The following is a 16,637-nucleotide window of genomic DNA, read 5'->3' as shown; positions in this document are numbered from 1 at the left end:
CGACTTTTTGATCTTAACCCGATTTACAACTGTAAGAGAACACTTCCACAATGGTAGTTCTGTAAAATAGTCGTATTGACACCACATACTAGAAGATTATTTGGACGAATCATCAGTCATTGCAGGTAGCAATCATAGACTGTAAAAAATATGGACGTAGTATCTGTTACGTCACCCATCTGTTTCTGAACGCTGTTTTGAAGCCAATCGGCTGCGGTAGCCATATTGCTGCTGTCGAGCCAGTGTGACGTAAAGAGGCGGGCTTTGAGCCTCCTAGCCAACAGCTGCAGTGTTCCCACAGGCAGCTGTGCCTCTCATTGGAAGACTAGTAATCTCAATATCTTCAAAATTGCCGAATTAGATAAAAATTCACCCCCCTCACAGTGAGAGGACATGGAGAAATGAGCTATTCAGACTACACTCATCTTTTGTACCAGGCTGAAAACATGTTTATTAATGCTGCAAAGATCGTCTTTTTCCCATTCATGTGTATGTGACTTCCGGTACTTCCGGAGCCAGCTTCAAGCTGATCCTGGATGAACTGCAGCTTTTAACACTTCCGCATTGACTCATATTTTTAGACCGGAGGTTGCCGCTTGGTAGCAAATCAGGCCCTAAATAGTTTAGTGTAGTGAGATTATGACCATAGACTGTATAAAATATAGACGTAGTATCCGTGACGTCAACATCTGTTTCTGAAGAGCTGTTTTGAGGCAAATCATTGGCAGCAGCCATATTGGGAATGTTGAACTCAACATAACTGCTGTAGAGCGATTGTGACGTAAAGAGGCGGGCTTTGAGCCTCCTCGCCAACAGCTACAGTATTTCCGGCTGTCAGTCAAGTCAGCTGTGCCTCTAATAATGGAAAACTTGTAATCTTAATATCTTCGTAATTGCCGGGTTATGAAAAAATTCACCCCCGTATAGTGTGTAACGATCAAGAAATGAGCTAGCCAGACTACACTCATCTTTTGTACCAGGCTGTAAACATGTTTATTTCTGCTGTAAAGATCGGCTCTTTTGAATTTGTGTTTATGGGGTTTCCGGTACTTCCGGAGTCAGCCTCAAGCAGATCCTCGATGAACTGCAGTTTTTATCACTTCCGCATTGGCTTCAATTCTCACGGCTGGAGGTTTCAGCTTGGGAAACAACAAGTTACAGCACAACACATTGGGCCTCATTCACTAACAGTACGTACGCACGAATACATGCTTAAACTGTGTGTACGCACGTTTGAAGCACAAATCTGGGACTCATCAATATATTCTTACTTGAATTTGTTCTTACACTGCAAACAAAATTAGAACTTCCTCAGACCATGCGTACGCACAAATGATGAGGACCGACTGTCTCAGAAAATGTGAACACATACTCTTTTAACAAAATTCATGACATATTTAAACTACTTTCAGTAAAAGAAAAATATATTTTTATTATAATGGGTGAAATGTCCTATTTTAGACAACTTTAAAAACAAACATTCTGGAAGACATCTCACGACCCCCCCATTTGTTTCTCGCGACCCCGTAGGGGTTCTCGACCCCCACTTTGGGAACCCCTGCCCTAAGAAACGGATGACTAGTTGGTGAGCATATTTTACATTATATTTAGCTTAAGTCTCTATCCTGTTTATGCTAAAATGTTGTCTTTAATCCTGAGCTGTCAGATCAGGTGGTCCTTGTCCTCCTCATAGACTGTATAAAATATGGACGTAGTATCCGTGACGTCACCCATCTGTTCCTGGGAGCTGTTTTGAAGCAAATTGACGGCAGCAGCCATATTGGTAATGCGGAACTCAACAAGGCAGAGTGTGACGTAGTGTGAGTCTCTTAGCCAATGGCTGTGTGTTCCCGACCGGGAGTCACGTCAGTCACGTCCTTATTTGGGCAAAACTCATAATCTTAATATCTTCTGAACCGTAACGTTAGAAAAAAATCACCTCCTGTACAGTGTGTGCCATTAGAGAGATTAGCTTCGTAGGGCCAAGCTGTTTTTTGAACCAGGCTGTAAACATGTTTATTAATGCTGCAAATGTCGTCTTTTTCCCACTCATGTCTATGTGGTGTCCGGTGTTTCTGCAGGCAGCCTCAAGGGGATTTTCGATGTATTGCAGTTTATAACACTTCCGCATTGGCTTCATCGTTTGAGACCGGAGGTTGCCGCTTGGTCCTCCTCCAGTGTCCTTCCTTCTTTTCTGTTCTGCTAGTCTTTTTTTTTTGCGTCCACTTTAATATCAAACCTTTTTTTTCTTAACCTGAGCCATGGTGCGAACCTCAGGAGACACAGCATTAACAGCCTCAGTAAGAAACCCAGGCTTCATTTTCTGTCATGGTGACTCGTGCTGACACGCTTCTGAAAAGTCTCAACCTCAACAACAATCACCTCTCTCTCTGCCGAAGTGGAATTCAGCGTCTTGATGCACTGAGCAGATGTCCTTATATGGATGAATAAGGGCGTGGTAGTATGCTGATTGCAGGTTGTGTGCACGCGCCTGTCAATTTAGAGTGATTCTGATTCACTAATAGACGCACGGTGGTGAGAACAAAATTGGCTGGTACGCACGTGTCATGAATCCGACGTTAATTTTGCGTAAGCACTTATTTTATGCGCAGAGTAAGAACATTTCTACGCATTTATTAGTGAATGAGACCCAATGACACTACAACACTAATAATAATAATAATAATAATAATAATAATAATAATAATAGTTCTATTTGTAGAGCACCTTTCAAAACCAGGGTACAAAGTGCTTTACATGGGCAGCAAAATAAAACAGGCAGATCTTAAAAACACACGTCAAGAAAAATAAATAAAATACATATTTTAAAAGACATAAAATCCCCCTAAAAGAACTCTAAAGGAATACAATTCTTTTAAAATATATTTCTTAAGATGGTTAAAATAAAGTCAAATAAAATTCAGATAAAATCCGGGAAGGCTCAGTGATAAAAGTATGTTTTAAGAAGGGATTTAGAAGATCTCACTGTCTCAGCAGACACTCCAGAGACCTTTCCTCGTCTTTCTTGCTCATCCTAAGCAGTGAATGTCAGTCTTCTTTACTAACTTGCTGTGTCTCATATCGATGCTTTAGCCTTCATTATTTTGTTGTGTCGTTGGTCCAAGGTCAACGGCGTCTGGGCTGAATTAATTAAGCCCAAATGATCAGCAGAGCGAGGCGGCGTGCCATGACACCTGTCCCTCATTTACACTCTGGAAGGGAATAAAGAATGGAAGATGTTGTGTTTTTCTAGTAGCTACTACCAAACTGTAAACAATCTGTTTTTAATCATTTAATGAAAAGTTTTTCATCTTTATTGTATGAGGAAAGGAGGGCCGAGTCCTGCTATCCCTGGTTAGAATAATTTTCCTCTCACCACCTTTTGATTTCAGAAGTGAGGGTAAACATGTTTAAGGGCAAACTGTGCAAGTCTCCCTGAAGCTTCCAGAGTATACTTTAATTTTTCATAGAGCATTTCAAATGCTTATCTCTGAGTAAACACAGAAATTACAACTCTGGAAAGCTTTTGAACTTGAACTACACAGAGATCAACCTCGGGGGGAAACCTCCTGCAAACCAAACAGCTGCACTTCATCTGCAGTGGTTTGTTTACATGTGAGAGGCAGGGGGTAACAGAGGAATGAGCTTGTGAACATGCAGAAGGAAAATATACGCTCAGATAATCGTCTTAGATTATCATTTAAACTGCGTGTTCATTTTAGATGAAGGGTTCGGTGTTTGGTCTCAGAAATGTCAAAACATATGACAAAGGTAAACGTCTAGACGAAGGGTTAAAACTAAAGCAACTAATAAGTTCAATACTTTGAAAGAAGACACATCAAATGTTGGACTGAAGCAGTGTGTTGTTTAATGAAAAATATCTGCTCATTTGACTTTCCCTGCCCATCTATTTCTCCCCGTTTGACATCATTCTTGGCGAGCGGTGTCTGACTCCGCTCAAAGGGACTGTCAGCTCCCCTATTAACTCCCTAATATCACACCTATTCCCTTCAGAGCTGAGACACTCTCTCAATTAGCGGCACATCACTTACGTGCCCGCAACATTAGCTGGAAGAAGGCCAGAGGCTGTCGACCTCAGAGTATGCAATGAATCACCACAGATGTTTCTCTGAGTGGTTTTTGTTCAATAACTGTCTCGTTTCTCCCCGCTGCCCCATCACATCTCCGTCTCTGAGTAGCTCTCTGTGTTTCTGACCTGTTAGGACAACCATGAGGGTTACTGTATCTGTTAACCAGCCGACACTTTGGTCCAGAGGAGGATATCTCACCAACTACAAGACGAGTTTGGTTTGATATACAGCCATAAACAGGATAATAGAGAACACAAGCACCTGTTAGATAATGCAGAAGTGTGCAGACCAGCTTAGGCTTGCAGCCAGGCTGGTGGCTCTGTGAGACTGTACTTGGAAGTTGTGATTTTGGGATCCCATGAATTCAAGCAAATATCCTCCAGTGCACTTTCCAAGAACTTGCATTTTGGGTATTCGGCGAAACTCTTTCCACAGATACGATGATTCAGCCTGTTTTCCCTTCATTCTTAGTCATACATGTCAACAAACTGACCTCTTTTTATCCCCTTAGAGCTTTTACTGCTCTATTTCTGGTGTCTGAAGTATCTTTGGCGTGCTGCCTGTTATTGAAGCTCCAGTGTAAGGTCTCTTTTTGAGCTTCCTGATCCAGCCTCGAGTTACTGAGTCTTTCTGGAGACTCAACAACTGATACAATGCTCATGATCTTCTGATTGTTTATTCATTTTCCTTGTAGAAATCTTGTTGCTGTCAAACTAGCTAACCCCTGATCCTGATCCTGATTGGCTCTGTTATAAATCTAAGTGCTGATTTGTACCAGGCACTGAATAAAACAAGGACATAAAGACATAGCTTTTAGTTCTGGGAACCTCTCTTCAAGGAACTGAATGGTTGCTGTGGTCAGTTGTCTGTGTTTCCACTGTGGCCTCAAGTCTTGTGAAGATTACACAAGTCAGGTCTGTGACATGTGGAGAATCAACCATAGAAGGCAACAGACAGGCCAGTTAGACTAAAGGAGATTAATCTTGTGCTGGTTTTGATGGTGCTATATTTCACTGCTTGGAAGGAGACTAACTCTAGTGACAAAGCAGATTTTAAATGCCTGAAACGCTCTACTTAAAGCAAGAAGACAGATTTTGAAAACCATGGCAGAGATCGACCGGTGTTCCAGTTTAAAGAGTGACCCTGTTAACTGTAGACTTTCAGCCAGATGTATCCCTCACAAACATCTTTAGAAGATAATGAAATACTTATCTGATGAGGATGTTGGACATCTTAATAGAAATGCACTCCCAAGGAGTCCTGCTGTGTTTCAACAGCTGTTGTAAGCGCCACAAACACTGACACATTCAGCTGAAGGTCTCCAGCTTACAGGGTCACTCTTCAGACTGTAACACCGGGGGCTGACAGACGGATTCACACGATCAGGCTCAAAGTGATGAATGTTCAGGAGGTATTAAACCAAGTGAATCACAGATGTGTGAGATGTTATTGTGGATGGCGGGTGAGATAAAAAGACTGTGGTCAAATTCAACAAAGGAGGTCCTTTCCCCCCAAAGTTCCTGGACCTTTGGAAAGTACCCCAAAGCAAGGACTTTTCAAGGGGTAGATCAACTAAATTTAGGCTACGAGTTGCTCATAAAGTCCCTAGTTCCTGGGGAAAGTTCCTGCTGTTGAAAAGCACCTATAGTTGCAGGAACATGACTCATTGCTTTCTGAAGAGTTAGCGTTATGAAGCCCAAAAATGGTGGTCGCCATATTGGAAATGCTGATTCCAACCACTATGGCTGAACTAGAAACTGGCAAAGGGGTGGAGATGAGGCCCAAGCTTTGCCTCCCAGCAAAAAAAAGTTACAATGCGGCCACCTGTCAGTCCAGTTAGCCATGCCCCGCCTAATTACACAATACTTACAGCAGCTCTAAAATACTCAAAGCATTCAACATTTTGATTCCACCAACTCTTCTGTTTCTCCCTCTCTCTCTCCAACCAGTATGGCCTGGGGTTCCTTCACCTGCTGCATGGCTGCCTCCGTCACCACCCTCAACTCCTACACCAAGACGGTGATCGAGTTCAGACACAAACGAAAGCTGTTCGAGCAAGGCCTGCGCGAGGAGCAGAACTACCTGGACCAGGAGGCCTTCCACTACTTCCGGGACCGCTCCCTCCAGTCCATCTCCAGCACCGTGGAGGTCTACCCCGGCCATGGAGGAAGCAGAGGCGGGCTTGTCGTCGGTGGCCCGGGGCCAGGACCAGGAACAGGTCCCGGTCCGGGTCCAGGACGGGGAAAGAGATCCACGTCCGCCTCCATAGACCTGGGGGAGAACACAGACTCACTCGGGGAGGAGCAGTGCTGAGGCTTCCACGGGGGGAGGGGAGGATCGTGTAATGAGGATGAGGGGGCGTGGCCACAGGAGTCGCGATAAGGTGAACTGCTCCTTTAGGTCTGAACTGGTTGTAGCACCAAAAGCATGAAAGCACAGCAGCCCTTACTTTGTTTGAAGATTTTTAACTTGAGGAGAAGGGACGATGGAAGCATCCGTGGAATAAATCAATAGAAATGTGAGAAAAAGACCCAGATTTATGACTTGTGGACTCTTTAATGGAAAAGACATGATTCCCTGCATATTTCAAGCCATGCTATGTGTAGTATTTTAACACTAAATACTACATATAGCACTTTTAAGGTGGTTCAGTCCGGTCCATGCCCTATTTATGACGCTGAATGTGAACTAGTATTAAGAGTCTTATAAACACTACACGTCTGATCAGTTATCAGCTGTGTTGAGCCTGTTGGTGAGAGTCCAGTGGCAGAACGTGTGAATGATTACGCACTTCTTCAGCCATCCTCAGCTTTGTGATGAATCTTTCATTTCATTTTCGCTTCACAGCAAACAGAGACGGGAGTGAAAGCCTATAGAGCTCTGTTATTGAAGGGGTGATTACCTGCCTGTGGACAAACAAACGTCATCTGTAGAAAGGATCCCCTCAGAGACCTTTTCACATTCTCCAAAACCGAGCTCTGCCAGTTTTTGTGATGTGGCTACCTGCACACCAGTCTAATCATCTGCACCTGTGTGCTTAGCTCGTAGCTCAAACTTACTTTTTGTAAAGGGAAATGTGCCGTCAATACAGTGGTGGTAATTTCTATCACAGCACTAGCAGGATATAAGTACGGTATGCTGAAAGGGACAAAAAAGGCATTTAAAAACAAAATCAATGCCTAATAATGGACTTAAAGGTGACATATCATGCAAAATTGACTTTTTAATGGTTCTCTACCTGAAATATGTCTCCCTGGCATGTCTACAAACCCCCCGAGAATGAAAAAAATCCATTCTGCCCCTGTTTTGATTTTTCCACCTTTCTGTAAATGTGTGTGAAACGAGCCGTTTCAGACTTCCGTGTTTTTGTTACGTCACAACAATATCCGGTCTGTAACGGAGTCAGAGCTCAGAGCTTGTTCAGCCCATAGACTGTATAAAATACAACTCAATCCCTCCTCCGTTTTTCATTCCCTGCACACGTGTGTGCTAACAAGGAGCTTAGGAGGGAGGCATACTAGTTGTAGGCTGTCTTAATAAACACAAAGGTCGGTTTTACTCCCCACGTCTGCAGATTTGAAGATCTATTTTCCATGGAAAAGTGCTAGCGCTAGTTAGCATAGCTACACAGCTACATGTCGTAGCTGTAGCTGTAGCTGTGTACCAAGACACGTCTACATACTCACAAATAAAACAACAAGAAACACTAAATCTGTGACCAATCGTTCAGAAAGGTCCTGCTGCCTTTCTGGCAAAGGTCGGTTTTACTCCCCACGTCTGCAGATTTGAAGATCTAGTGGATGATTTTTACTTATCATGGATAAGTGCTAGCGCTAGTTAGCATTGCCACATAGCTACATGTTCGTAGCTGTGTACCAAGACACACGTCGACATACTGATAAATAAAACAACAAGAAACACTAAATCTGGGACCAATCCTTCAGAAAGGTCCTGCTGCAGGCGCCTCTCTGTCAGGATCAGATTCTGGATCAGATTCAGAGGGTTGAAGTAAAGCGATCTGTGAGCAACCGTGTATATTCAGCCAACATGTAAACATTAGATCAACGTGCCGGAGAGCCGAGGGCCATCCACTTCCTGAGGGGGCGTGGTCAGAGGGAAAACAGATTGTTCTGAGGAGGGCTGAAGAAGAGGATTTTTCAGGCATGCCAATCAATCAATCTGATTTCAAATTGGGTTTTTTTGAGCATAAACTTTAAAGACATGTTTTGGGGACCTCTTAGACCAATATATATTGATGAAAAAGCGTGATATGTCACCTTTAATCCCATCCTGGTTGACAGTACATTTAAGTACATGTAAATTTACAGCTATACTAGATTATAACTAGATTAAATTAACGAACCTATGAGAATAAACTGACTTTATTCTCGTAAATGAATGGCTTCACTCTTCATATCTTTTTAAATTCTGTGTCCAAGATTCTCTGTACTAAATCTAGAAAATTAGTTATCACAAACAAGAGTAAGTTTACCATTCAGCTCTTTACATTCTTAAGGCTAAAGGCTGATTTACACTTCTGCGTCGCCCCTACGCAGCAGGGTCTGACGGGGACATGAGCACCACATACTTATGCGTCGATGTGTTTTTGTCGCGCAGCAATTCTCCGCCGAAACACTTGAGGGCAGTGCGGTCGCCTGTTTCTGACCCAGCTACGATCTCTGTTTACTTTTCCACAGCGATTCAGAGCGTGTTATGTTAATCTACAGCTGATACATGTTGCTGTTTATCATACAGACATGATTACAGGGAAGAATAGGTTGTTTGCAATAACGTCATGCCAGTGACGTGTGGAATTCAAACAGGGGTCAGGAAGAACATTTCAGAATGTACGCAACCGAGGAAAGCCCGTCCTGTGTTGCTCTAGACACCGTAATAAGACAGCGATACTGAAAAAATTCTGGGTTATGTTGGAAGAGATCCTCCTCTAATGAGGACTTTTCATTTTTTAAATGACCCCAGCTTTATTAGCAGTTGACATCCCTAACTACCTCGTCCTCCAGACTTCATTTTACACCACCGAGCAGATGAAGGCGTACAAAAGCCTCCAGGCTCACAGTTTTCTTGAGTGGTTGGGTCCACGACCTGGGTATCAAGGGGCTCAACAACAACTGTCGTTAGGTTTTCTCCAGGGTGAGTGTTTTTAAATTAATTTCCATATGAATTGCCCTCCTCGCCACGATGCTATCAACACTAACGTTAGTTTACTTACCGCAGGTTAACCGCTCTAAACACTCCAGTCAACGGGAGTTTACTTAAACATAGACGTATATACAGCATACATACAAGGGGGGACCCCAAATAGTCGAATATTCGACGATTCGTTCTAACGAGCCTTAGTCGACTGCCAATCTCATAGTTGAATATTTGCATATGGAATGTGGATCATTCCATTCAAACCATGGGGGTGCTCAAAGTCTAATTTTACATTATTTTCCTGTTTATCGTAAAAAATAGTGTCTCATTTAGCCTATTTTTATATAAATATAGACTTATTTAATGTAATTCTGAGAACAGCTCTTGAAGTGTTAAATCTCCTTTAAGTGGTAATTAAATCTCCCCTGGTAATTAAAGGTGCACCATTTAGCGGGACCTGTGGAGCAGACGTACCTCAGCTGGTCTTTAAATCTTTCTACATTCATGGTAGCTCAAAATGTCAGAAAATAAAACTTCAGATGATCCTAAAAATAGTGATGAAGATGAGGAGCAGCTTCATGAAGAGGGCTGTGAGATCAAAGATTACCGGACCACACAAAAACTGTACGGGGCCAAAAGAACGAGGAGGGATGCCCAAAGCTGTCTGAAGCCTCAAAAACAATCCACAGCATCCCATCCACCTCCACACCATCAGAGAGGATATTCTCAAAGACAGGATTTACAGTCAACAAAGCAAGGAGCGCACTTCTGCCCGTGAACACGATGGTTTTCTTCGCGTACAATTTGAAAAGACTCAAGCGGACAAAGACGCGATGAAAGACTGTTTTAAAAGGTTCTGTTAAGAGATTTAAAAACCTTTTAGCTGGTTCAGGTTTGATTTTGAACATTATACAAATGTGTAGCCTTAAGTTGGACAAACTACCCTCCGCAGTGCTGCTCTCTGCTGTGTGAACACTGTTTAAATATCTCCTGATTCCTTACTCTATAATGGTACGTTGTTCCATGTTTAACGGATGGTGGCCTTATTTGAGTTTTCTCTCCATCACCTTGTTGTTTTTGCAATATAGATTTAAAAAATCTAAGTTTTCTGCTCATGATATTCTGTTGTCCCTTTTACTTTAAGCTACAAGTCTCTTAATTGTAAAGGGTTATATGTAATATTGTCATTCGGTCACCATCATGCAGACTTTGGGTCAATAAGGAAAAACAACAAACATTCGACTATTCGTCGACTATGGGCAAAATCTGATGAATTAGATTCGACTAAGCAAATCCTTAGTCAGGCTCACCCCTAATACATACATTACTTTAACTCACCCTGGACAAAGTGGTCACCCCACACGGGCATGATCCGACTCCGCTTCTCCGGACCATAAACAAAGGCTTGCTATCCACTGTTTCCTTGTTTTTCAGAGTTTTTTTGCATTTCCCCCCTTGAGAACCACAACCTTTTGGACACTTGTCGACTTCTCTCTGTTTTATCAGTTAGGGAAACCGTAAACAACGCAAACAGTAGGCATGCAGACTGCTGCAAATCACTTCCTGACCCCCATCTGCATTTCGCGCCACTGCCACGCAACTGAAATGACGTCATGTGCAAACAACCCATAGAGAGGAGGAGATTAAATACACAGCCGATGAGCGGGGATCCCAGAAGTTCTGTAAATGCGGGAAATACGATACCTCCGAGCGGACCAATCACAGGGCTTGCGGTCCATCTCGATTCGACGCGTAGTTACGTTTTGGAGGAGGTGCACGTTAGCTACATGCGTAGGCCTCTGCGTAGGTACGGGAGCTACGCAGACCTCCGGTGTAGGCTGCACCGTCGATTTGACGCAGAAGTATAAATCAGCCTTTAAACATGAGGCTTGCTAGCTTGCAATCATTAAATTAGTTCAAATCAACAGATGTTTATCACCTACTACAATCTGTGAACGCTTTCATATCAATAATCAGCCGATACATTGATGCATCCCTGCCTTTTAAAATGGTATAAGCATCATTTCTGAATCAATATTTACTTTAAAGGCAGGAACAGAAACGTGCATTAGCATGCTGTAGTGTGGCAGTTTTGAAAAGGTTCAGAGCGAGTACTCACATGGAGCACTTTCTCTCCAGGCTTTCACTCTTGAATCAAACTTCATTTTTATCTACACAACACATTCCCTGTTAAGTTTTGTTTGCTGGCAGGGCTCCCCGCGGGTTACACATTTCTACCTGAATGATTTACTGTACTGACTGACAGCTCCATCACCCAGAGGTCAAAGGTCAGCCGTCTCACAGAGTTAATGTGCTACACTCACAGAGTCCTCAGAGGGAAGCGGTTGAACGTCCAGCTCCTTCAGGGGAACGTTCACCTCTGACCTCTCTGAAAATTAGCTGCATGAATGTTCCCTGCGAGGGTCTCAAGGGGACGTGAACTGCTCCTTGGACATAAATCCTTGTGGTAACTGAGTGCTCCATGTCTAAAAGAAGAAGCGGAAATTGAGCAGCTGGCACCCGTAGATCAAAGCTGAATGGACCCTTTAGCATCCTGACTTTTCAACCGTGAAGTTAATATATAAAATACGATCAAAGAGTATCTCTGTTAGGTTTGCCAAAAGGAATTGCATCACTCCAGAGGACTGGATTGGTGCTCTAATGTGGTTTTGTCCAAGTGAGAAGAGAATTATGGCCAAATTCCACCAGATCTGTGTCCGGTACATCTCTGATCCGTTGCGGCACTGGATCCGATATTATATGCAATCTGCTAGCTCCCACTGGATCCACTCCAGCTGCGTATCTGATCCGGCAGGTCGGAGCCCTGTGGATCAGATACACAAGACTTCTATTTTCCGAAAACGCAACCAGTGGGTGTTGATGGATGAGAGAGCACAGAGCCAGACCGCAACGCATCAGAGATGGGCCGGACACAGATCTGGTGGAAGTCCTGTGTCAGACTATCAGACTACTTTAGAAATGTTAGGTACCAGGAGTCCAGTGCACCAGTTGAGCTTACATCTGGGTGTAAAGATCCAGAGATCACTGTCTGTGCCCTACTTAATATTTCAGCCCTGTTAATGTTGACCCTGGCTCTATTTTTCAGGCATCGGTGTTGAAAGTCAGACCAGCATCCAAGGAAATACAAACAGAAAATATAAAGATCACAAAACATTAAAGCCCTGTGGCAGCAGGTCTTGTTTACTGAATAACAAATGAAGGGGCATTAAGACTGGAGAGAACTATCCTTGAACAGACCAACTCTCTGGAAGTCTGCCCAGATGGTGAGCTAATCGAAACGGTTCGTTTTCACAGGCGGACCTCGTTTAAACTGAAGAAGTGTGGCATGCTTTGGACAGAAACCCTCCCGTTCTGTGGGTGTTTATTTCTCTCAGGAAACACCTCCAGACACATCATTTCCCACAGCATGCTAAGAAGAGTGTGAGAGGTCAAAGAATGCATAGAAGTGAGCTGCTTTGTCACTAATTTGAATCCAGCTTGTGTCGTCGGGTGTTAGAGGAAAGACCAACAGCTGGTGCCCTCTGCTCCTGGAGCTTACCATGACATGCAGTGTTTCCCACACATACACGCTATCTTGGCGGGCTGTTCAAGCACATTTTCAGCCCCTCAAACATAATGCAGACCATTTTCCTGCACAAGATCGCTGCTATCAATGGTTTTGAAAATCTCTCGTTGCTCTCTACCCCTGCAGCTGTCCCATCCTCTGCTGCAGGTTATCAGAGAGAGAGGGATCCTTCATTAAGTCTCTCAGTTAATGCAATTATTGGGCCACAACATCTCATGTTTGATGAGCTTAAAAGTTATGTGCAGCTGGTCATTGAAGATGTCATTAATTAATCACATTAATAATGAGTACCTCGTCTTCACCTGTCATCTCCTCCGACAGCATTTGCGCTCCAGTAGATGCCTCACGCTGCAGTAAGGACTAGCTAGCTAGCTGGTTACTGAGTCTTCTTCTGCTGCTGCTTCTTCTTCTTTGTCTTTCCTCTGTTTTATAATGGGTAGCAACCGGCGTGAAGAACCAATACCACCCCCCACCATTACACGTTACTATCGTATGCTTATTGGTAGCACAATATAAACATTTCATTATCGTCAGTTATCGTCAGTATCGGTTTATTGCAACAGCCCCGCTCTACTCTCTAGGTGCATTTCGACCAAGAGTCCAGGGGTCTTTGAGCCCACAGAACTAATTTACCCGGAACTAAAAACTTCCTGTGCCCCCATTGTTGTCTGCGTTTCGACCGCGGTGGGTTGTGCAAATCAGGCCAGTGACGTGTGGAGAAAAAAAAAAGTAAATGCACTACACCACCAGACCAATAGAGGGCAGTAAAACAAAGACAAATGCCATTCATCACAGATGACACCATAGAAGCAGACGGACAGGCAGGTATCATTATGAGCAACACAACAGTTAGCCTGTTAGCATGAAGAGACTCAGCTGGCGCTGTTTTAGATGGTGCTATATTTCATCACAGATGGATTCACTGAATCAACACGTGAGAGGAGATAAGCGCGAGTAGCAAAGACGTTTCAACACGGCTTTAAAATCCTTTTGAACTCAAAAAGCCGTGGCAGAGATTGGCCGGTGTTTTACTTTAAACAGCGACCCTGTTAACTGGAGACTCTCAGCCGAATGCAACCCTCATAAACGTCTTTAGACGATCATTAAATATCTGATGAGGATATTTTGACATCTTAATAAAAACTAAACTAGTTTGCATTCCCAGGAACTCCCTCTGTGTTTCAACAGCTGTGTAAACTCCACAAACACTGACACGTTCAGCTGAAGGTCTCCAGTTTACAGGGTCACTTTTAAAACCATAACACAGGGAGAGATGCATTCATAGTGGGCTGAGAGAAGACTACTGTTACAAGCTGCTAAATCAAGAGAATCACAGCTTCTTCTTTTGAAAAGTACACACACATACAAAAAAGATAGAACAAATAAAAACTAATGAAAGAAAGAGAAATCAAGTGAATCACAGATGTGTGTGATGTTATTGTGCACGGCGGGCGGAATAAAAACACTGCGGTTAATCTACCATCAGACACGTTCAGCATTGCAGGCCCTGCCCCCTGAAAGTCCCGGGACCTTTGAAAAGTACTACCCCCCAAGCAGGTGCTTTTCAGGGGGGAGATCATCTACTAAATTTAGACCCTAGTTCCTCCGGTCGCATGCACAAACAAGTATTATCCTCCTTAACTGTGATCTTTTTGTCAAAATGCAGATTAACTTTTAGGCCATGAGTACAGGAGCTTTGAAAATGATGAATCAGTGCCTTGATTCACGCACAACAATGGCAAACTTTTGGTTTGTTTAATACAACTTGACACTGATGTATCTACTTTATATTTCTGCAACAGCTTTTTCATTTACTGAAAAGCTTTTGTTGATGGAAAAGGAAAGAAAACTTATATAAAACAACTTCCATCTGATATTGCTTCTTTCTGGCCTCTATGCTTGTTTGAGCATCTGAAATTGTTTTTGCTTTGTTGTGTTCGCAATATTTTGTTATGTTTAAAGTTATGTGGACAAAATTTTCCCTTTAAACTGAAGAGAAAATATAAGCCGAAAACATTCGTACACTTTCATTTGTTGAGCTGAAATTTAGATCACTTTGGAAAAACTTCAGGGGAAGAAAAAAGGATAGAAAGAAATTGTGAGAAGCTACGGGTCATTAAGTTTCTGCAGGAGAACAAAACTTGACTTCAATTAGCCAAAATCTGAAGACTTTCTAAACTACTTCAATTAAAGTCATTTCAATGTAACGCACAAATTGGTTTTATTGCAGCAAACAGTTCGTCTTGTGTGTTTTTTTTCTTTTTCAGCTTGGTGAAAATGAACAAAGAGGATTTTAAACAGTCCAAATAAAGACAGACTAGAGATGAAAAGACATTATGTTTCAAACTTCATTAAAAGTGCATTAGTTGTTACATCACTTTGCTCATCAGCTGTGTTTTATTTCATTTATTCACGTAAACAGTAGCAACGCCAGAGAAATCAACTAGTCCTCGCTAAGAGGTCTATCATGTCCGGGAGTTTTGTGATGTTAGGGGTCAGGTATTTGTAGATAAACACATAAACTGGACAGAAATCTCTGAGCTCTCTGCACTTCCTCCTCCAGGATGCTTTCAGTATTCGACTCAGCCTGGGAATATTCTGTGTGTGTTGCGTAACATGTGGCAGATTGTAAACAGCAGGGATTAAATTGGCTGAGAGTTTCAAGAGGTTTTGGGGGTAGACATAATCCAAACACAATCTTCGTGTTGCCTGTCTGTAAACTGGTGGTTTAGTGGCAGGTTGTGAATCCTCTGTACACAGATGTAAACATGATGGTGAAAACTGAAAAATGCTGTTTGAATGTATTTAATTACATATATTTATCTATGTACTACACATCCTGTTTCTTGTCTTTTGTCTGACTTCATTTTTTAATCACATCTAAATCCAGCTGAACACCACAGAGGATTATGGATGTTGGTGTTATTATTCATGTAGTCTTGTGTGCAAAATACAGTCCCTCCAGGAAGTTGCGATTTCGCGATTGCAACTATCAACGTAAATTCAACCAATCAGCGCGATTTTTTCGCGGCCTTGCAATTTTATACAATCACCGCAACTTTCTCGCAACTTTTACCAATTACCTTAATCTCAGCCCCTGTACGTCATCAGTTTTGTCATCAATTTCACTTCCTAGGAACATAAACATAAGTCCTCACTTGATCGGCACTTTTCAACAACAAAACACGCACAGAGACCGGGTGAAAAGAGGGGACAGCAGGCAGGACAAGTGACCATGACAACGTTGTTATTTATAGATTGAGGGGCTCAGTGTTCGCTTGGTCACCTACCTGCAGCCGGTGTACTTCATGAACCAGCTCTCCTCACCTCCATGCATCTGTCTCATCTTCATTGATGATTTTTACCCCCCGGTGTGCGTTAGTGACAAAGACACAACCAGGGGACGTCTGTTTAATATTTGAGGTTTGACGTTGTTGCCGCCATCACCGTAAAAAGCTCCGCGTCTACAGCTTGATTTAATCCAGTTTGGTGAAACATCAGACACACTTAGTAAGTTTTGATCAACTCCTGGTCAACAAAGATGCAGATTCATTTCAGAGTGCATGAACTGCCTGTCAAGTGCCTCTGTCACTGCGAGGTGCATTCAGGGACTGTCGTAAATGTGCAATAAAGACCTTTCATGGCATTTTTCTGTGAATAAAGAGAATCAAAATACAGTCACAGTGGCCACATCAAGAATGTTTTCTAAAAACTAATGTAATTTAGCGTATTTACTTGCCCCTGAGATGTTATTGGGGGAAAAAAGAAAAAAAAATCGCAACTTTCACCGCAATTTTTTCAAAAAG

General features: G+C 42.7%; 1 protein-coding gene across 1 annotated transcript in view; it reads left to right on the top strand.

The window, feature by feature from the left end:
- The window catches only part of gsg1l (gsg1-like), a 47,817-nt gene extending 41,190 nt beyond the window's left edge, over nucleotides 1-6,627 (top strand). The window contains exon 5 of the mRNA XM_034711900.1: nucleotides 6,041-6,627. Coding sequence (XP_034567791.1) covers nucleotides 6,041-6,404 — 364 coding nt within the window. The 3' untranslated portion in view covers nucleotides 6,405-6,627. The remainder of the gene's footprint in view (nucleotides 1-6,040) is intronic.
- The last annotated feature ends 10,010 nt before the right edge of the window (nucleotides 6,628-16,637 follow it).

The sequence above is a fragment of the Notolabrus celidotus genome, chromosome 20 (genome assembly GCF_009762535.1).
Source record: "Notolabrus celidotus isolate fNotCel1 chromosome 20, fNotCel1.pri, whole genome shotgun sequence".
Lineage (NCBI taxonomy): Eukaryota > Metazoa > Chordata > Actinopteri > Labriformes > Labridae > Notolabrus > Notolabrus celidotus.
This window is presented reverse-complemented; position numbering and strand designations above follow the sequence as displayed.